This window comes from Trachinotus anak, unplaced genomic scaffold (assembly GCF_046630095.1).
Source record: "Trachinotus anak isolate AG129_WGS33_773 ecotype Australia unplaced genomic scaffold, CSIRO_AGI_Tana_v1 ptg000012l, whole genome shotgun sequence".
Lineage (NCBI taxonomy): Eukaryota > Metazoa > Chordata > Actinopteri > Carangiformes > Carangidae > Trachinotus > Trachinotus anak.
In genome coordinates, this window is record NW_027273863.1 from 9,760,995 (window position 1) to 9,781,997 (window position 21,003).

Here is a 21,003-nt window from a genome sequence, read left to right on the forward strand (position 1 = left end):
TTGTTAAGATTGAAACCAGTGGTTCCAAACTTTTTTGACCTGTGACAAAAAAAAGTTGACTAGTTTTGGCTCTATTCTCATGTTTCAGATGTCAATTAGTTGTTAGCCATGATTTGCCCCTTTCAATTAGCCTATGTAATATTTCACAAAAAAGAAACAAACAAAACAAAGATTAGAGAAAAGGGCAAAAATTGAACACAATTTTTTATGGAAGAATTTGGGGTTTTTGTCTTTTCTCTCCTGTTAATCATCTCATGACCCCTCAGATTTATCTTGTGATCCTTTGGAAGGGCCCCCAAAGACACCTAGGTCGGGAACCACATAACTAAACTGTACAGTATATAAAGAAGTTAAACCTAGCTCCATCTCAAACAGCTACAACAGTAAAATGCTTCTTGCACACTAATGTAGCAGTAACAATTTATAATGTCATACAGTACATCAGTTACATGGGCCATTTTTCTGCAGAAAGAGGACTTTTATTTTTGATACTTTAAACATATTTAACTTATAATACTTATTTACTTTTACTTATGTAAGATTTTGAATGCAGGGCTTTTACTTCGTTTTATGTTTTTTTACATAAAAGGAAAGATCTGGATAATTCTTCCACCACTGGTTCATGAAAAAGAAAAAGAAAAAAAATCATACAAAAATCCAGTATTACCAAAGAGAGAGTTTGCTGGTTGATTAGCAGCTTTGGACAAAATAGTTTAAAAGGGCAAGAAATGTTTGTGATTGTTATCTCAGCATTAATGGTATAGAAAAAAAACGACAAAACTGTTGACAAACCAGAAACTTTCAACCCAACCACATAATGAAAAAAGTGTCACGAAAAGCACAAATGCAATCATGAAAGAATGTCAATTGGCCCCTTCAGGACAATACGTGATCTTCACTGTCGTATTAGTAGTGTAGTAGTGGTTTTATTGTAGTACAGTTGTCTTGAAAATCATTCATAAATCATGACTGATAGAAAAAAAGAAATCTGAGGAGAACGAATGGAGATGGAAGAAGTCAACCTACATGCTCGGTCCCTCTCCACCTCCTCAGTCTGTCATTGTGCTGTAATATGTGTTTCAGTGAAAATGATCATTTCCCTACAGTCAATAGACAACTGGATAACTGTGAAGTTAAACAGAAATGAGTTGTTCTTCTTTTTATGAACTTCTATAATCTGGGAAAAAAACCCCACCATATAGTATTTTCTATCGAGCCTGTGGCTGAGACCAGCAGAGAGCGCATCCTGCTGGGCTCAGTCTACACAGTGCATCTGTGACAAAGACCCCCACTGGTGAAATCCTCTCTCCCACCACCAACTGGGACACACGTATGATCTTCACCTCTGGGCTGGAAAAAAAACACCAGAGCAGGAACAGCACTGCTGCTTTACATACACAGACACCACTGGCCTCCATGTGTGCATTTACCAATCATAAAGAAACATTAATGTTCATCGTGAACCACTGAAGACACAAAACTGAATCATTAACTTTAGCAGTGACAGGTTATCAAAATATTTAGACAAGTCCAGTAACTCCTGTAAGGCATGTTTCTTTTAGGACGTTTACGTTTCAGTCACTTTCTGCTTCTGCTGTCATTTAACAACTGATCGTAGGCGGCCAGTTTTAATATATGGAGTTCATTACTAAAGGGTACAAGATTATTCATTCAGTAGCTTGTGTCCTATGAGGTGAAAACATATGACTATGATGGTGTTTTGCATCTTTATTGACAAAAAAATGCAACATTTAAATGGTATTTGAAAACACAACAGAAGCATGGTTGTGTGGTTAAATCCATAATATTCATCTTTCTAATACACAGCATATGTCTCCCTAACACAGGCTTACACACGAGGACACAAATGGATAGCGCTTCATTGGCTAATTCAATAATAAAGCAGGCAGCCAGTCGAGTCTATAGACAGGCAGAATAGAGAGTAAGTCATCTCTAACAGTCTGCCGTCTCCTGAGTGTTAAAACATGTAAATTTATGTAAGAGCCCATAGGAAACATATATTTACAATACGTTTAGGTAATCACAAGATGCGCGAAGAGGCATTCAAGGCCCTGGAGACGAAAGCAGTCAATACAAAAATAGTTTTTATGTGTCATTAATTCCCTCTGCATTCCCCGATACATCCCCCTTTTACCGCAGTAATACAGTAATCACTCACAATCGCACAGAAAATTATCTGCACTCATCTGTGGAATAAAAAAGCGGAGGGGCAAAACAGGGCGAGACGTCCCATTTTAGCTCTCTGCTGCCTCTTTAATGTTCATCTGGCAGCCGCATGGCTGCCGTCCATCCCTGCACGCGGATGGGAGTCAGCCCCTGCACTTGGAGCAGCTTAATGACAGTGGGATGTGGTTGGTGGACTCGTTAGACACACACATACACACATACATATACACATATGCACACACACGCACACACCTTTTTCACGGTACATTGCCTGGGCAGGACAACATAAAGGGTCATCGGCGGTGTGATAGAGAAAGAGGCACCTCTGCGCTCACATTAGGTTGTGATGAGAGGAAACGTTTCACCTCTGGGTGATGTCAATGCAAAATGGAGTCAATCCAGCTATAATAATGAAACTTGCACAGATTCAGATGTGAGAAGCCAAATGGTCAAATAAGTCATTACCTGCCTGCTCATTATGGCCTCCTTCCACACAGCCACATATCGCATTATTAGGCAAAGCTATCAAACCTGATGAATAACCATAGAACAAACCAAACCCATTTTCACTGGAGAGTTAAAGAGAGCAGGTAATTCTGACAGGAATTTGTGTTTCAGTAATGAGATTCCACAACATGAAACATTCATCTTTATGTATCTGACACAGAAGGGGACATACTGTATGTACTGGGGATCCAGTAACATTTATAGACATACACTCAGTGTCCTCTAGTGGCCAGAGGAAAACACAGGACACCTTGACTCTTTAGCTACTGTTGCCACCCACAGGGCAAAAATGAAACTGCAAGTAAAATACAATCACCATTCAAGAATCCCGGAACTCAAAGTTGGCGTCCATGTTGGCTCAAAGTTGGCTCAAGTCTCAAAAATGATCTGTAACAATCTGTGGTTCAGCCCTGTCCAGTGTGTCCACAGTTATGTCCATCAACGGGATCCTTCATTTACTCCAGTGTTGAAAAAAAGTCAGCAGTCAAGTCCATCAACTGTGCTCCAGCAGGTTCAGTTTGTAAATATGGATATGTATGAAGTGTTGCCACTCACACAAGCTTTTAGACAAACCTGTTCAGTCCACGGTCTACGTCAGCCTCCTTAGCTTGCACATGTAGATAGGCCCAAAGTTAGCGGCTAAATGTGGGATGATCATCTCACCCAGCTGGAGGTCAGGAGCAAAGTGAAAGGTTTTCCTAAACATGTGTGTGAGGGGTTGCAGATCAACAACCTGGAGGTGGATATGATAAGGAATGAGGGGGTGGGGGGGAGATTAGGATAATCAAGATTTTAGTTTATGGATCAGCACAACATTACAGATACTCTTAGGTTTTATGTACCAAACCTGACCCTTTATTAAGTTTTGTTTTGTTTTGTTGTTTTTTTTTTTTTAGGCAGGAATGTAATCATTTAGATTTCAAGTATGTGGTCAGTTTATCTGTCCATTAACAACAATGCTGCCTCAGTTTAATGAAATATAAGATATAAATACATAAGAAAGACGATGGTCAGAGGCAATGAGGTCTACATATTTTTATTATCCAAATCAAGCCCACTACTCACCCTGGCGGCCTGGAGCACTGGTGCAGCAATTCTTTTCACACGTGTTTTCCCTATATCTATGCGTTTTGGTATTTGTTGCATTTCTGGATTTGGAGCATGTTTCCTGTGTTTGTGCTTTCATTCTCGTATGTGCTTTATTTAAGGGCCCACTGTAAATCCCTAACACTTCAGAGGTCACCTTCCTATTAATAATCTTCCACTAATCTTAAGTGCATCACTCGTTCACGTGTGTGTCTGACTCACCTCAAGGTGGATGCCGTGCTTCTCTTGAGCCAAGTGGATGGCCTGTTCCACCACACTCAGGTTCTGGGTTTGAGAGAGTGTGCAGGTGGAGTACATGATCTCCCCACCTGGACACGCTGCTTCGATTCCTGCCCTGCAGGACAGAGAGAGGGGTTTGTTCATTTTATATATAATAATCATGTTCACTTGTAGCTTTGCAGCAGAATCCTTACGTGAATGTTGTGATGTAATGTAACCACATGAACTGCAGCAACGCCACTCACAGTATCTTTAATACTTACAGCAGCAGCTCCAGCTGTACCCCTGGCAGCCTCCGTCTCTCACTAGTCCTGCCCCTACTGAATATATTATTGTCATCCTCCATAAGGGAATGTCTGTCTGTAGTGCAGGGAACATCAACAAGGACCTGAAAAAAAAGAACAAAGGATGAAGTAGGATGTGCTCATCTGCATTTTTTTTCTGTAAAAGGATTAATATAAGTACGTATCAGTGCCTTACTCTGTCAAAAGTGTTCTTTTCAATTTCCCCCCACTTGGTGCCATCAAAGGAGGTGATGCGTAGATTGTTGTCTGTCAAAAACTCTTTAGGAACATAGCTTTGTAGGACCTTTTTCAGTCGCAATGTCCGAGACACTGAGTTGTCATTTGCGCACAAAAACCCTTTGACGTAAACACAAGTGGTGAAGAGTTAGCAACAACTAGCCGACAGAGCGACAGAACTACTACTCACAGACAGAGAGGTGGCAACAAAGATTATGGCCTGGGTTGAGTGAGCAAAATAGAAAAGTGAGCGTAGTCCACTTACTGAAAGCCTGTGTCTGAAGTAAAGCCAGGGTCTTTCCTCCTGGAGCAGCACAGAGGTCAAGCACATTGTGACCTTCTTGAACATCTAATGCGAGACAAGGCAGCACAGACGCTGCATCCAGCAGGTAGTAACCCAGCAACCTGTACATGTCTGGCCTTAAGAGAACAAGAGAGAACTGAGAGTCCATGTGGGTCCATGTTTTCTGACAACTAACTGCTTAAGTAAACATTTTGACCCTTAGAAGCAGTTAGTACAGATATCAAAATATTTCAGATTTTGAGTTTTTGTCCATTAAGTCAAATAAGATCACCTAGCAGGTTTGAATCTTGTGATATCCCCTCTTGGAAACACAAAACACTTGATGTTAGGACTAAGCTTTAGGGGAGATAGCAGCTGACCATCACCATCAGATTTCTTCACAGGAACATCACTGGGTTTCTCCCCCACACCAACATCAGATTCGTGCTCCAATTGTGGCTGAGCTGCAGAGATGATGAACAATATAGAATTAAGGAGAGATATTTGTTTCACAACAGTTAGATTCATGCAGTGAATTGTAATTACACCCATCATACATTTAAGAATAGTCACAGTAAACGTACATGTGTCTTTTGCTGCTCTGAAAGATGATGAAAACTCTAAATGTCTGAGGTTTCAGTATCAAAACTTGAAAGCACATTGCTTTTTCTACCAGGGTAAACTAATAAGCCAACACCGGCAGGTTTACTGTGAACTCTGGAAATGCACGCCTACCCTCTGTATCTGTGTCGTTGATGAAGTCTCTGCATCCCTTTGCTTGGAGTTCTGCCAGAACAGCATCATGGGAGAAATTGTTGAGCAGGGCTCCGTATTTTCTCTCTGAGAGCAAGGCGACTCGAACTGACGGCCACAGCTGCCCCAGCTGGACACCGTAGGTGGCATCAAAGTGCTGCAGGGCCAGACTGGTAGGGGGGTACTTGGGATGTGTAGCAGCCTATTAAAAAAGTAGGGAGGTCAAAACACTGATTTTAAATGTTTTTTTTTTTTTTTTTTTTTTTTGAATGGTTAAATAAAACACCTACAATTAGGGGCAGGATTTGACAGGATTAGTTTTATATTCCTCAATGAAAAATACATAAAAATGAAATTTCTTGTTATGTATGAAAAAAACACCATAAAATCTATCTCTAACACTTGACAATTTCATGGATACATAATGCCAATTATTACATTCAGCAATAGAAGTCACAGTGGTAGCTACTGTCATAATTTTAACACAGCTGTTAATCATTTACATTTCATGAGCAAACATTTTTGGTCCAGCTCTCATTCTCATACATTCTCCATAGTGTATACAGTTATTGTGAAAGGTCAAGGACATTTTGTAGAGACATTTGTTCATTCATGTAGCTATGTGGCTAGTTATTCCTCTCAGATAAAGATCTATTACACCACTGACTGTGTCCAATTCTCACTAATACGGACAATTATCAACAGCCTTTGTATTACTGCGTTGACAGCTTACCCATTTTTCTTTCACTCGGTTTCGCTTCGGTGTCAAACTCCTTAAATCTTTAACTTTTCTCAGTAGAAGTCTGGTGTCCATGAGCAGTGCCATCATGCCGTGCGACAGTTTTTTAAGTCCGACTTCGCACCGACAACAAAAACAGGAGTTCCGCACAGATGACCTATTCGAATAGGCGGGTCTGACACAAAAGCTAAGTCGATGATTGGACCGGAGTAACATCAATAATCACTTTTCTCCATTAGCAAGCTTCATCCGGCGATGCTTCTCGTCTATTCCTGTGTGTGACCGACCTCACGTCCTCGGCGACAAGCGGTGCTTCTGCTGGTGTGGGACTCCTGTCCTCTGTTGGGATTTTGTGGTGAATTTCAGAGCCATAATCATGGTCTTCGAGAGGAAAATGCTCACGCACGGCGACCCCGACGACGAGGTAGTGAAAAAAGATCGATAAAAGGCTTTTGAGGCGTTTTTTTGTTCGTGTATTTGAGTTACCCAACAAGTTAGCGCACTCACGTTAGCCCGACGCTCAGCGGTGTAGCGTCCGAGCTCAGCGCCGGTTCTTAAAAGGATGAAATAATCAATGTGACGGCAGCTGAAACTGTAACATTAACTGTACAGTTCAAGTTATTAGAGATATTTGCCTTGTTTTTACGATGTTCCAGGTACCTCTTTGTGTGACATACAACTCAAGTAACACGACAAATTTAATATATCTTTTGTATATATGTGTCAGATTTGTGCAGCATCATTAAAGCTCCAATCGTCAGACTAAACTAACAATATATCTTGGTATTGTTGGCACTGACCAGGAGGAAGATGCGCCTGCTGAGGAAGAGGAGGAGGAGGAAGAAGAAGAGGAAGATATGGTGGTAAGTTTGTTTTTTCATGTGTTTGTAAACCTTCGTTGTGTATGAAAATCGACTCACCTGTCATCACAAACAACGCTCTCAAGGGGAATCATTACAGAGGTATTAAAATATGAACAACATGAGTGACTTCAGATTGAAAGTAATACACAGAAATGGGCTAAATCAGTTGAAAACCCATTTTAAAAAAAAGTCACCCTCTCATATCCCAGCTGTTGCAATAGATGATGATATAGTTCGCATAAAGATAAAGATTGTGCTTGAAGTTTTGGCACAATTTCCCAAATAAATTGCATTTCTCCCACGTGTCTCTCAGGACCCTCTAGAAACGATACGAGCCAAATGTGAGCAGACTGAACACTGTGTGCACTACAAGGAGCGTTTGGAGATCTGTGAAGCTAGGGTCAGCTCCAGGTCCAACACTGAGGAGGAATGCACTGAAGAGCTCTTTGACTTTCTGCATGCACGGGACCATTGTGTAAGTGTGAGAGTGGAAATGGGGGGGTGGAAACTTACCCTTCTTTTTTTTCTGCAAATGAAGATGCTAAATGCTAACAATGATGAATTCTGTTCTTTCTCTTTATAGGTGGCACACAAGCTGTTCCACAATGTGAAATGACCTGCCTGCCCAGTTCCCACCATTTGCAGCTGTAGAATCTATTTAAGTGCTAAAATTGTACAATAATCAGGACAGTTAGGAAGTCTGTCATTGTTCTCCTGTGTATTAATGTAAATTAACTTTCATGGGTTCCTGAACTAAATACATGCTACCCTTCCTAGAGACAGTGCATACTTGTAGAAGGGTCAGAAGAAGTTTGTCAATTGTGAATCACTGCTTGTATAGGTGATGGGCACATCTGTCTTCAAAGGGTGTGAAAATATGGGCTCAGACTTTCATAATGTGGTCACTTCATATGCAAAAGCAAATATGCTGCTTCAGTAATGGAGAGTTTACCTCAGGTTTGATCATGGATTCATTGTTCTGACCGGAAAAAAAAATAAAGATTTTCTTTGGTTTCCGGTTTGTCTGAATTGCTCTTTTTCATTGTTTTCCACTCATCTGTGCTAAGGAGGTGACTGACTGTATATTCACTTTACCAAGCTTCCAAATCAGTGAAGGCTGATTTTAATGTTTCTTTGAGGGAAAAAAAAGGGTTTGGTGATATGATATGAAGTAGTGCTTGTACATCCCAATATCATATCAGGTGCATCTGATCATATTTTCCATTTCCAAGCCCTGTAAAGCAAATAAAACTCTTAAGGTACACCTACGTGCTTTGTGTTTCAATCTTACTTTTCCATGAGCTAAAACCTAAGGCAATAATAAAAAGATTAGTCCAAATAAAATTATGTTGACTAAAATTTTATTTGAATACAGGCTAAGAATCATGATAAATTAAAAAATCAAGGCATCATAAAAATAAGCTCTCAAACAACAAAAGTTACAGTAATGAACACATGGTGGCAGTGTGACCTCAAGTTCAAAACAGGAATCCTGGGATAGATGGTGAAGGTAGATGTCTGTGAGTACAGACATTTTATAAAACCATATTATCACCAGAAGAATGACAAAACTCATGCACACAGTGCATAACATTACAGATGACAGCCTTCTGCTTCTCACCAAGAGTTTTCTTTGTTGTTCCCAACAAAATCATCCATGGAGGCCTGAAGACAGAGAAAGTTATTTTACAAGACTGAATAATAAATAATAGTGGGCCCTAAAGGATTTCTGCAGTTTCCATATAACGTGACTGCTGCAAAATGTAATATGGAGATTATGTCTTGATTGTGTTTTTGTGTTATTCTTGTGACTCTACAGGAATACAAGAATCATGTGTTGTATTCAATGCACTCTAAACACAAATGTGATTTCTGCAGTTGGGTACAAGAATCTAATTGCCTTTATTAATATTATCTGCCTATATACAGATTAGGTAAAAAAAAAAAAAAAAAAAAAAAAAAAAAAGTTGAGCTACTGTACTAACCTGCATGAGCAGCCTCTCCTTCCTTAGTTTCTTGTAGAAGAGGAGAACATCTGGATCTGAACGCACCACACAGGGGTCAAAATCCATGACCCTGAGGCCCTCCAGGCTCCGAGCCCGAGACAAGGCCACATAAGCCTGGCCGCTCTCAAACACACGTGCCAGAGAGATTTCCACACAGTCCAGTGTCATTCCCTAAAAGTAATGACAGAAGAGATGTTTACAGGCCACAACGAACCAACATATGAAAACCATCATACGACACAGAATTCAATGGCATTTTGTAGTTCAAGTTGCAGCCTGCCTTTCTGGATGGACCGGAGTATTTAACATTACATAGGAACCCCTGACTCTTGGATTTATTCAAACCTCATTAGTAAATCAAAAATCTGCTTTAGCACTGTGTCATGCAGGTAGCACATTAAGCTACTTGCATGTGTGAGTTTGAGGTTAAAACCACTCACCAACTGTACATCAAACATAAGATTGAACCATTTTGCACAACTCAGTTTCAAGATTCATAGCCACATGGCCAATATCTCCATCCCCCGGTATTCTCCTCTATTCTTTTATGTCCACTCATTTCCTCTGAAAGGATGCAGGTGTGGGATTTCCTTTTTTATGTCCCTGTGCCTCAGCTCCTCTGCTGCAGATCAAACACTGGTGACACACTGGTCATAACCAATGAACTCAATTACCCAGAGGGCCCTGTTTCCCCTCTATAACCAATTTCTAGTCTGAGGTCAGGATATAGGAGTTTGCTGTGGGAGCTGCTGGTGAGGCAGCTAAGTGGTGATGACACAGTTACAGCTCATTTGCGGGTAACAATTATACTGGGTATCTGACCAGGCCTCTATAGCAATTTCAATATCAAATAGCATTACTGCTATTTGTTCAGTTTCTGTAAAATTTTAAAACTATTTCCAGGAACCTTTTTTCCTTCTGGTAGTATTTTCTTTTCTTTATCTTATAGCACAAAGAGAGGTGACAGTGAGGGGTTGAATTAGGGACGTTTTGATTATATGGCCAAATTTGCTGATCATACATTAAATAGTTCCAGCCTCCTGCTGGAATTATCAGGAAACTGGTTCATCCTCCAAAACCATGGAGATGGTCACTGACTTTCGCAGGTCTAGGCCCACCCTTCAGCCAGTCAAAGTTCGAGGGAAGGACACTGAAGTGTGCACCTGGACAGTAAACTGGACTGGTCCTTGAACACGGATGCTATCTACAGGAAGGGGCAGAGCCTGCTCTTTTTCCTCAGGAAGCTCAGGTCCTTTGACATATGCAGTGAAATGCTGCACGTGTTTTGTCAGTGGTTGAGTGTCCTTTTTTTTTTTTATGCTGCAGTCTGCTGGGACAGCAGCATGTTAAGCTGGTTAAAAAGCCTGAGTCTGTGCTCGACAGGAGTCTGGACAAAACTGTTGTGGAGAGATGTGTGCACTGTAAGATGCAGGCCATCCATTAAATTAATAGTGGAAATCATTAATGTTTGTACACAGTTCCTATAATAGTCCCCCCAATAGTTGTTCAAAAGTGGTGGATCGCTGGACCAACAGACATTTCCACACCACACACAACATGGCTAAAAAAATACCGTAACTTAATGCTTGTGTGTTTTCTGTTCTCACTACTGTGCTGCTGTCAGAGATAAATCAATTTGTCAGTCTTTGAAAACACAATAGTACATTTGTCAGGAGAAGAGCAGATTATTTTCATCTGAACACAGTCTACATTCTGACATCACTCATTTCCCGCTCTCCCACTGATAATGTGGACAAGACTGATTGCACTTGAAGCCCAACTCAGACACTGTACTCAAGCCATTTTTAGCTGTCTGGAAGCGGCTGCAAACACAGTACTAACAGAAAAATAAATTAGTTTCAGGCCAATTAAATTAAAGCAGCCATTCATCAAGCGAGTCATCCATTCAAGAGACACGCACACAAAACACTGGTGCCCCACGGCATCACTTAAGAAAGTAAGGTCATCTGCATTTTTCTCTTCGATATTTGTGCACAAGTTGTATCTAACTCGCTGTATGGCTGTGACTGCACCTGTACTCACCTGGCTCTTGTGGATGGAGATGGCCCAGGCCAGTTTGAGCGGCAGCTGCTGTCGACTCAGATGGATCCCACCACCGGACTTAAACACCCAGCGCTCTGGCTTCAGCACCTCTGTAACGCCGCATAGGAAACGCACACGTGGCAGTCCTGGGCAAGACAAGGAGTGAGTCAGTAAAACAAAGTTACCACCACTAAAGTAATTTGCCATTCTTTGTTTAGGCCTGACCTGCCTATTGAACAACAAAACAGGCAAGTTACATGTTTAATTATTTATTTAATTACAATTAAAAATCCCCCAGTGATGTATTTTGTGTTAATGGAAGGTGACAGCGCCAGTGCAGCTCTGAATTGTAACTGCTGAACAGAAATTAACATTTAGACAGATGGAGAGCTATTTTATGGGAGTAATTTTGTGGCAGGTAATTTTCTGGCATTAAGACTGATAGCTAGAGAGTAATTTTCTGATGCGGGTTTGGGTGCGACTTTGGAGTGAATAAGGTCATGGTTAAAAGCAAGAGCTGTTGACAACAATTCTGCCATCTTGTAACAGCAGTTACCCACAGAGTACATGTTTTAAAGTGAACATAAGAAATGGGTAGTTGAACAAACATGACTCCTGTATTTGAGCACCTCCTACAAACAGCTAAACTTCATTAACAAAAAAAGATAGTGTCACAGCAATGGACACTGTTTGACAAGTAATCAAAAAAAAGACACAGCAGTACAGCTGTACAGGCCACATGAAGCTTGAAATGGGAGATAGCTTAGCATAAAGAGATAGCTTAGCATGAAAATAGGAGAGAAACTGCTCAGTCATTGAATGTATATTGATTAAACAAATGATATTGTCAGTAACTTCTAGAGTTACTGGTAGACAGATTTGTTAACTTTGGACAGAGCTAGGCTAGCTCCTCCCACCTGTATCCAGTCTTTATGCTAAGCTAACCGTCCCGCGGGCCCAAGCTTCATATGTTCTGTAAAGTCGTGAGACTGGTATCAAGTTTCTCATCCAACTCTTGGCGGGAAGGTGAATAAGCATCAAGCCATTCCTTTACGTAATCCACTGCACATCTCTTGCCAAACTCGATATGTAAACAAATATGTTTCAAGTTAGTCAAACAAACAATCAAATACCTACCATGTTTTCCAGGCTCAAAAGCTACAACAACCCCTCGCGCTCCGTTCACCAGACCTCGAGCAACATCCAGGTTCTTTGTCAGCATGACCTAAAAGGTACAAATTATCAGAGCGTGTCTCCACTCAAACTGAGCGCAGCGTGAAACTCGCATCAGAAGTGCAATATTGGAAGCCAAACTGCAGTAAGTGCAGAGATTATGGAATTTCACTCTACAGTCATACCTGAGCTCCCACTTTGAGTTGGATCAGTCTACTGACGGGGCTGTGAGCGTCTATAGTCTTCACCAGGGCCGGGTCACTGTCGGCTGCCTCAAACACTCGCACTGAACCTGAGGGACAGGGAGGTTTATTAAACAGATGGATGATAACAATAATAACCTAAAACTATCCAACTATGAAACCACAAACAAGAAAAGTGAAAACAGTCAAAAACAATTGCGACAAATATTGTTAGTTTGGCCTGACTGCCCAAAAAAAAAAAAATTGTCTTAAGAAAAAAATTGAAACTGCTGCCTCACTCAAACACACTGCCCTGAGTTTCCTGCTGCAGTTAGGGCTAACAAAAGTAATCCAGAACAGGAAATAACAGGAGTCTGAAAACAAATGGCGTCCAACTGAGACTGAAAACACCTTGAGAGGAGAACAGTTTTCAACAAGGTTGTCACACATGACTCAAGGGATGGGCAACAGTTCAGTCAATTTTCACTTGGTTTCACGTCAAACTAAGTAACACCTGTTCCAAGTTGGAAAAAAAAAAAAAAAATTATATAACTGAATATAATTCAGACCTGGCAGCTGCTGGAGTTTGTTTTCGTTTGTGAGCTCCACATCATCCTTGTGCGTGCACAGCCTGGTTGCAAGAATACCGTCCCTCTCGATCTGATGGTAGGCACTTTCCATCAGCTTAGCGGTGACTTCCTCTGTCACCCTGAATGGTGTTAATTAAGACAGAACCTTTTCTTTTCATAGCCATTTCTGCAGCAGAGCACAAATGTTATGTAGAGTAAAAAAATGACCTGCTCTGTCTGTAAAAGCTTTAACTGCATAATTTACAATTTATGTACAAATGGACAATGCATTATTCTGCACATTCGGTATAAAGCTTTTAAGAAATGTGTGTCCTGTGATCACATTAGCTGAAAAATGGACAGTGCCCTTTATTTTACCTGCCCACCCTCACTGCCTGCAGCAGGGAGATGAAAGACTGGTCTGTTTGCCTTCGTACTTCTGTTAGCTCCATGTTGACCTGGATGACTTTACGCCAACTCCTTGCCTGAAGGTCCATAGAGAAGAAAGGGATTTTTTCCCCAATAACATCCATTAATGCTCTTCAGGAAGAGTTTGCAGAGAGAATTTGAAACTGATCTGAACTCATGGCAGCAATACCGACACGGGTAGTCTAAATGACTCAGTACAGTTTTGACTCATATGTACTCAGACCAACCTCTAGGCATAAAAACCGGAATAACAGATAAATAGGAACACATCTACAATCCCAATGAACGTTTTATATCCAGTTTTGTTTCATTTACTTCAGTGGAGTATACAAAATATTAGAAGTCCCATTAACCAAGTACACATCACATAGTTGACAGTTTCTTTATAAGTGTCTAAAAAAAAAAAAAAAAACAACCTGGATTTCCTCTGAGGTAGTTGTATTGATTGTAGAGTTCTTACAATTTCCTAGTATTTCAGTATAAATGACCAAATCACCCTCATCACCCATCATCTTACTGACACACAGTATTACTAACAAAATGGCAAACACAGAGGACGCATCAAGTCCCGTGATGATCTGACCTGGAAGCAGAAGCTAGCCTTCTCCTTTCCTTTAGAAACCGGAGGCAGCTGAAGAAAGTCGCCACATACGATCAGCTGGATGCCTCCAAACGGCTCAGGAGACCTCCTCACCGACCTACAGGAGTGCAGCGAGAAGTTGTACATCAAAATGTCTTTACATCGCCTTTTCCCCCTTACAAACAGTCTAAAACCCAAAAATATTCAATTTAATCTGACATAAGACAAAAGGAAATCTGCAAATCACCACAACTGATATGCTTCAACTAATGAAAAGACTTCAGTTACCAAAATAGTTGTAGATTAATTTTCTGTTGATCATCTAATCAACTTAACTTCTACCAAATCTCTGCAGCAAGAGATCCAACTTTATGCAAGTCTACATCACTGTCCCTGCTACATCAGGACTTCTGCAAGAGGCGATCCACATGTTTGTTTCCATGCATAATATTTCAATGTTATGCAGCACACACAGGGTATTCAGTTCAACTCAGTTCATGAGGTAGTTTAAAAAAAATGCTTTTACCATATACTGTAGCTGTGACTCTGAAATACTCTATTCTCAAAACCTTAACCTGTTGGTTTGGTCCATTTATGCAGGTCCATCCAAAACATGAAGACATGTTTTTGATCAACTCTCCTATGCGTCTTAGTTCTTAGCCACAGTGGCTCTCAAAGCTGATACCAAGTGTTCAGGTCCTGTATTTATTCCAAACAGGCTTTGTTCCTACTTCTAATAATATAAAAAACATTATTAGCAGCTCAGGGAAAGAGGTGCAGCCACAGTTTGACTTATTATACATACAGTACAGTACATACAGTACACAGTGTGTGGTCAGTACAGCACCACACACACACCAGAGTGCTGCTGAAACCCAGGATTAAAACTAAACTGTAATACAAAAATGTAATTGAAATTACTACCAACACTGTTGCTGTGACGTTTAAGTTCTATCTGCTGGAGGTCTAACCATGTCAGGAAACCTCTGAGCAACGCCTTGTGAGATATTCAGGAGGAGATATGAGTCTTTGAAAGTGTGAAATCTCAAGTGTCCCCAAGGTGTGTTTGGAAACACATCCTGTAACACTGCATCATCAAAAGTATGCGTTAGTTATCACAGACATTAAAAATTTAGATGGAACTTTCAAGTTTCCTATTGAACTTTTCAACGATTATTTAAATAAAACTTTATTTACCCTCTCAAAGTACTGACTTTTAAATCATTTTATGAATTATCAATGAGTAGGTGTTTACCCGACATCGGCTCTCTGAAATAACTTTGATAAATTAAATCATATTAATCACCAGTGACAAACATTTGATTGTATAATTTGTGTATTGTGCCATGAATTATTAAATAAATAAATTTTACTACTACTGTAAGTCTCAAAATTTTATTTAACAGCTGCAGCCACGGAGGAAGCATTATTGCCCTTAAGCCATAATAAAATTAAAGACACACAGTGGCTAAACCCAAACACACAAGCAAGAGTTCTACCCAACTGAACCTATATTATGACATAATATAATAAAGTATGTGTGTTTTGATTTTATATTGATACTAAACTTGGTCAGAATGTACAGCCTTCAATCTCACCTCACCTGGCAACCGACTCAAGCTTGTCAAAGAACTGGGCCTCCACCATGGAGATCTCATCAATGATAAGGTGTCGACAGCTAGTCCAGTGCTGCAGCACCCCGGGCCTCTGAGCCAGCTCGATACACTGCTCCAGTGGGGCAGAGCCCGAGCCAACACCTGGAAAGAGCACGGGGACAGTGGAAAGACAGATGGTCAGAGCGGAAACAAATGCAAATCCTCAATTCAAACCCTCTCCTGTATATTGAGATTTAATCAAAAATAATCTGGAAAGACATCCAACACCACCTCCTCCTCCATTATATTAAAGATTCATAATCTGAAATACGCCATCACACAGACATTGTAACAGTCAAAGGCTGCAGCTCTGTCTTAAAAAAAGAAGCACAAAAGAAATAGGAAAAAAAATGATTAAAAGACCTTAGTCTTTGTATCTTTCTGAAACACTTCAGCTCATCATCAGAAATAATAGCTTCATTCACATTTCAAAGACAATCCAAAAGCATTTACTGTTTCCATTTCTTCAAGTCTGTGATTTGCTGCTTTTCTCTGCTTTGTGTCACTGTAAAATAAATATCTTTGGGCTTTGGGCTGTTGGTCGGTTAAAACAATCAAATTGAGAACTAAAAGCTTCATCCTGAAAATAATCAGAAGATGAATTCAGAAGATGAGAACAACTGTTAGTTGCAGCTCTACGGAGAGAGAGTCTGTCTGGCTTTATTTTATTTTTATTAGAACAACAAAGTAACATCTATGTGCTCCTCCACGCAGCCGAATTTTAGAATGGCTGTTGTTGAAACCAGCAAACTGACCAATTATGTGGACAATCTTCACTAAGACTGGGAAAAAATAACCTCTGCACATCCCCAACCACCAATTATGTGCTATATAAACAGATGCACTTGTGTGAAATCTATGTGATTGCTACAGAGGCACAATCACTGACCTGCAAAGCTGTGTAGTGTTGTGCCTCCAATGTGACATGCAGCCACTCCTGTACTGGCTGTGGCAAAGGTGCTCTTTGGAGGAAGGGATCCTATGATTCTCTTGAGTAAGAAAGACTTTCCAGTACCTGAAAAACAAAGTCAAATGAGCTTAGGACTGACAGTTTCACACAAACGCAACAGTGTGTGTGTGCTTACTTCTAGTGGGAAAACACTATAGATGTGTCATGAAAGCAGATTGACACCAGGCTGGCTTTGAGAAAATGTTAATATGACTTGAAGACAAAAAACAACAGCTTGTAACCACATGACAACATCAGTCAAATATGTTGGATCGCAGAGCATCTCTTTTAGACATCTTGTTATGAAAATGTCAGCTGACTGTCAGATACTTACCGGCACTTCCAGTGAAGAAGACGTTCTTGCCGCTCAGCACTGCACTGAGAACAGCAGCCTGTTCTTTATTCAGTTTACGTGATGGTAGAGACAGGATGGGCTTCTTACTCGGGTTTGTCTTCACCTTAAACAGTAAACACAAAGGTGGTGACACATCATTTTCAAGTGCAACATATGTCATTGAGACAGGGTGTTGCATTAAAAGTGGATATGCAGGATAGGAGAGAATTAAAATATATTATTGGTCCAAGACAGAAACTGTCAGAACTATCAACGTGTTGATATTCAGGGCTTGTGTGTTGAACTCACTGGGCTAAAGTTGCTGTCGCTCCTTGACCTCTTGACCTGTCCTGTTTTTGCTGCAGTCATGTTATTGGTGCGGTCTGCCAGCCCTTTGGGAGCCGCTTTACTTCTCAGCTCATTGACCTTCTGGATGTCCTTTTGCTGCAGGGGGCTGATGGCCTCGAAGCTGCGGGGCAGACCGGCTTTGAGCTTCTCTCTGCCGCTCAGGGGCTTGCTGCTCCGCCAGGCCTGGTGTTTGATGCTCAGGGTTTTGAGGAAGAGGCTCAGCTGGTCAGGGGGGCAGTTGGAGATGAGCACCTGGATGTTTTCAGGGAGCAGTTTGACGGTGCATTTACCATCTCTGGCGAACTTGCTGAAAAGTTTGAATTCTCTCAGATGGTAACTTTGCGGGACTTTCCCGTCGTGGACCCGGAGGATAATCTCCTGGAACTCATTCCGGCCCAGAAGCACAGAGGCTCTCCGGATGACCTGCCTCCGGGCGGCCTGGCCGGAGGCGTTGAGCTGCTCCACCGTCACACAGCACTGCAGCTGGGCTCCGTCCTCTCCGGCGAACATCGTGGCAGCTCTGCCAAATATGAGAGTAAATATTAATGAATGAACTAACAGCAGTTTGCCCAGGTGGTGTCAGACAATCGTGCATGTTGCTGACAAACTGTACTGAAACAATGTAAGAAGGTGACCGCAGCTGTGCCTCATTTAAACAACACAAACATCGCACATCGTGGTGTCGCTACATCACAATGTGACATTTGAACTTGACCCCATGATCTGAGACCTTAAACGTGGTTGCAGACAACAGTTTAATCCGGTTCTTACCTGCGCGTCCTCCTCTGTCTGTGCAGCTGCTCAGTCTCTGAACGCGAAACAACCGATTTTCAAATTGTCGTGCGTGTATTTCAGCCAATGGCAGTGCGACGCTCCTGGCCAATCAGAGGGAGGAGATTTAATAAAGCACCCAATGAGAGACGAGAAGCGATGCCCCCCCCCCCCCCCCCCGCCCCCGCATCTTCCTGACCAATCGAATAGCTTATGACTGACGACGTCATATCTGTGAGAAGTACACATCGGCTATCCGGAAGTGGCTGCAAAGTTTACTCAGCAGAAACGGTGCTAAGCTCCGTGTGCGCATATACAGTCATTCATAGCTTGTGTCTATAATTCTGACTTTAAATTCAATAGAGGCTTAAATGATTATAAGTAAGTTATTATTAATTATGTATTAGTAGCCTATAATAATAAATCCTAACTTATTTGTTTATTATATTTTGTGTTAATAATCTGAATAATTAGAGAGATCAAACAAATGTAATGGATTAAAAACTACAATATCTCCCTCTGAAATTCTGGTGGTAGTATAAAGCGGCATCAAAGTTACATACATAATTAAAGTCAACTCACCTCAACTCAAACGCAAAATAACTTTTGTTTATCCATTAGGAAAGCGGTATAGATAATGGATGGATGGATGGATGGATATCCAATAGGAACTTCATGTGTGTAAAAGTGTCAGTGCAACACAACAAATTGTCAATAAAAAAAACAAAAACAAAAAAAACACAAAACAAAACAAAACAAAACACTGTAGACAACAAACAAGTACAGCTTAGCTAGTCTAAAACAGTGTAAAATAGTAAGTGCAATTGAAGTAGATAAGTAGTAGTAGGTGAGTGGGGTCATTGAGGTCAAGCCCCAGGCTATTAATGAGTCTGACTTATATCTGCGGCCTGAAGGTAGATGTCTGTACTGGTTGTGTAGTGTGTGTGTGGTATCTGAAACTATTTGTAGTCCTTTAATCTTAGTCTGTCTGCTGTAGATGCTGCTCAGTGGTTCTTGCTCCAGATGATTTTGTTGAGAGGCTTGAGGTGGATGTTACTGTTAACAGGCTGTTATGTTGTAGGTGATGATGGATTCAGTGAAGCACCTGTAGAAAGCTAACAGGACTGTTAGCTTTATAAAAGCACAAGTACCTAAAAATTGTACTTAAATACAGTACTTCAGTAAATTTGTAGTTAAATTTGTAGTTAGTAACTTCCCATCACTGAAAACAAACCAACTCTGGGATCATCAATAACTGGTGCTGGTGCTGGTGCAGCTGCAGTAAATCATCAAAAAATGCTGAATGTTAAGGAAAGAAACTGTTCAACTCTCCACCTTATTCATTTTCTTAATTTTCTCACTCCAGCTAAACTCTGCACCAAAAGAGTGATGATTGTTTTTAAATTTTACTCAATCAAAACTTGACTTGAATATTTTTGTCTTTTCAAGTCTGAGGTCTATAGTTCTTATGTGCCCTTTCAGTTGTGCACATGAATATTAGTGATGGAGGTTATGTTGTCAAACAAAACAATAAACAAACAATTCAATATCAACAAGGGATTTCTCCTATGCTGCACAGCTTCATATAAACACCTTGTAATGACTCATAATCATCTCCTCATTATTGTTTAATAATGCACACACACACACACACACACACACACACACACACGCACACACACAAACACATATGCATCCCACTTTGCAACAAACCATCTATCATTTTCATGTTACCGAACTTTCTGTAGACCATATGATGCTTCCCAGAACCCGAGGAGCGGGGAGAGCGTACTCCCAGTCGAGCAGCTGTCATTAGATAAGGTTGACCAAACACAGTAAATTCTAAAGTGACTAATACCCTGATGTTTAAGCCTGGGGGCAATGAACTGTGACAGGCAGCGTGTGGGTGTTTGATCAGTGGGTGTCTGAAATCAGTCTCACATACAGACTAATCATCAGCTGGGATCTAGTAAATGTCTCAGGAACCCAAAAGGTGATGAGGAGGTAATACAGCCAATAAGGCAAAACATGATCATGATCTACCCAGAACTTTTATGCATTTTAAAATATTACCATTGCCTTGACATTTATAAGAGCCTTGGCGTAGGCAAACATCTTGTACTGAAAATTGTGCCTTACAGTACACATCACAAGTCAAGCTGACATTAATATTCCACACTTTGGGCTTCCTGGGTCATTTCCTCATTAGACTTCACTTCCTGAGCCTGTCACACACGTTAACTGGTAGGTGCTGCAGCAGCAGGCATGTGGAGAGAGAGAAATAGAAAATGTTCCCATGCTTGCAGCTGCAATTCCTCAAATCTCATCCCTACCTGTGAGGCAAAGTATTTTGCTACTTTGTGTAACACAAATTCAAAAATACCATTGAAATAACATAGAGCAGTACTGTAAGTTTCAAGTCTTTTTTATGTGGATTAAAAATTGTGAAACATTGCATGTTCTGTCTGTTTGCCAAATTCAAAACATTCAAGTACAATTTATGCTATGCAACTCACTCTAATGTGTGGTTAAAGAAATATTTCATCCTTTAAACATATCTCAAAAATTTGAAAAGTGATGTTTTTATTTTGTGCAGTCAGTGACTGGTTATGTTTTCACCAACCAGGAGGCAGATATTTTGTCTTAGCAAGACCAGGAGTTGGATTCAAAGGCTACTTGTTACTAGAAAAAATACATCACAAATCACATTCTGTTCTTGTGCCCTGAAGCAAAATACCAAACAAAAATGATCCAATGGAGATGCAGTGATAGATGGATGTTGTCA

General features: G+C 40.7%; 3 protein-coding genes across 3 annotated transcripts; 1 reads left to right on the top strand and 2 right to left on the bottom strand.

Annotated features, from left to right (window-relative positions):
- Nucleotides 1-1,715: 1,715 nt before the first annotated feature.
- On the bottom strand, nt 1,716-6,532 carry nsun4 (NOP2/Sun RNA methyltransferase 4). Its single transcript, XM_071491596.1, has 8 exons — nt 6,311-6,532; nt 5,560-5,779; nt 5,117-5,288; nt 4,807-4,961; nt 4,501-4,661; nt 4,284-4,408; nt 4,003-4,135; nt 1,716-3,427 (listed from the first exon to the last, which is right to left on the bottom strand). Exons 1-8 carry the CDS (start codon nt 6,530-6,532, stop codon nt 3,284-3,286), a joined length of 1,332 nt encoding a protein of 443 aa, XP_071347697.1. The 3' UTR covers nt 1,716-3,283.
- A 47-nt stretch (nt 6,533-6,579) lies between these two features.
- LOC139629154 (cytochrome b-c1 complex subunit 6, mitochondrial-like) lies at nt 6,580-8,193 on the top strand. The gene is made up of 4 exons (XM_071491597.1): nt 6,580-6,740; nt 7,120-7,179; nt 7,493-7,654; nt 7,763-8,193. The coding sequence occupies exons 1-4, from the start codon at nt 6,693-6,695 to the stop codon at nt 7,793-7,795; spliced, it is 303 nt and encodes a 100-aa protein (XP_071347698.1). The 5' UTR covers nt 6,580-6,692; the 3' UTR covers nt 7,796-8,193.
- A 330-nt stretch (nt 8,194-8,523) lies between these two features.
- Nucleotides 8,524-18,325, bottom strand: pif1 (PIF1 5'-to-3' DNA helicase homolog (S. cerevisiae)). Its single transcript, XM_071491595.1, has 13 exons — nt 18,219-18,325; nt 17,409-17,967; nt 17,100-17,223; nt 16,706-16,831; nt 15,765-15,918; nt 14,165-14,279; nt 13,531-13,637; nt 13,153-13,292; nt 12,587-12,693; nt 12,366-12,453; nt 11,229-11,374; nt 9,165-9,356; nt 8,524-8,844 (listed from the first exon to the last, which is right to left on the bottom strand). Exons 2-13 carry the CDS (start codon nt 17,955-17,957, stop codon nt 8,797-8,799), a joined length of 1,896 nt encoding a protein of 631 aa, XP_071347696.1. The 5' UTR covers nt 17,958-17,967; nt 18,219-18,325; the 3' UTR covers nt 8,524-8,796.
- Nucleotides 18,326-21,003: the final 2,678 nt, after the last annotated feature.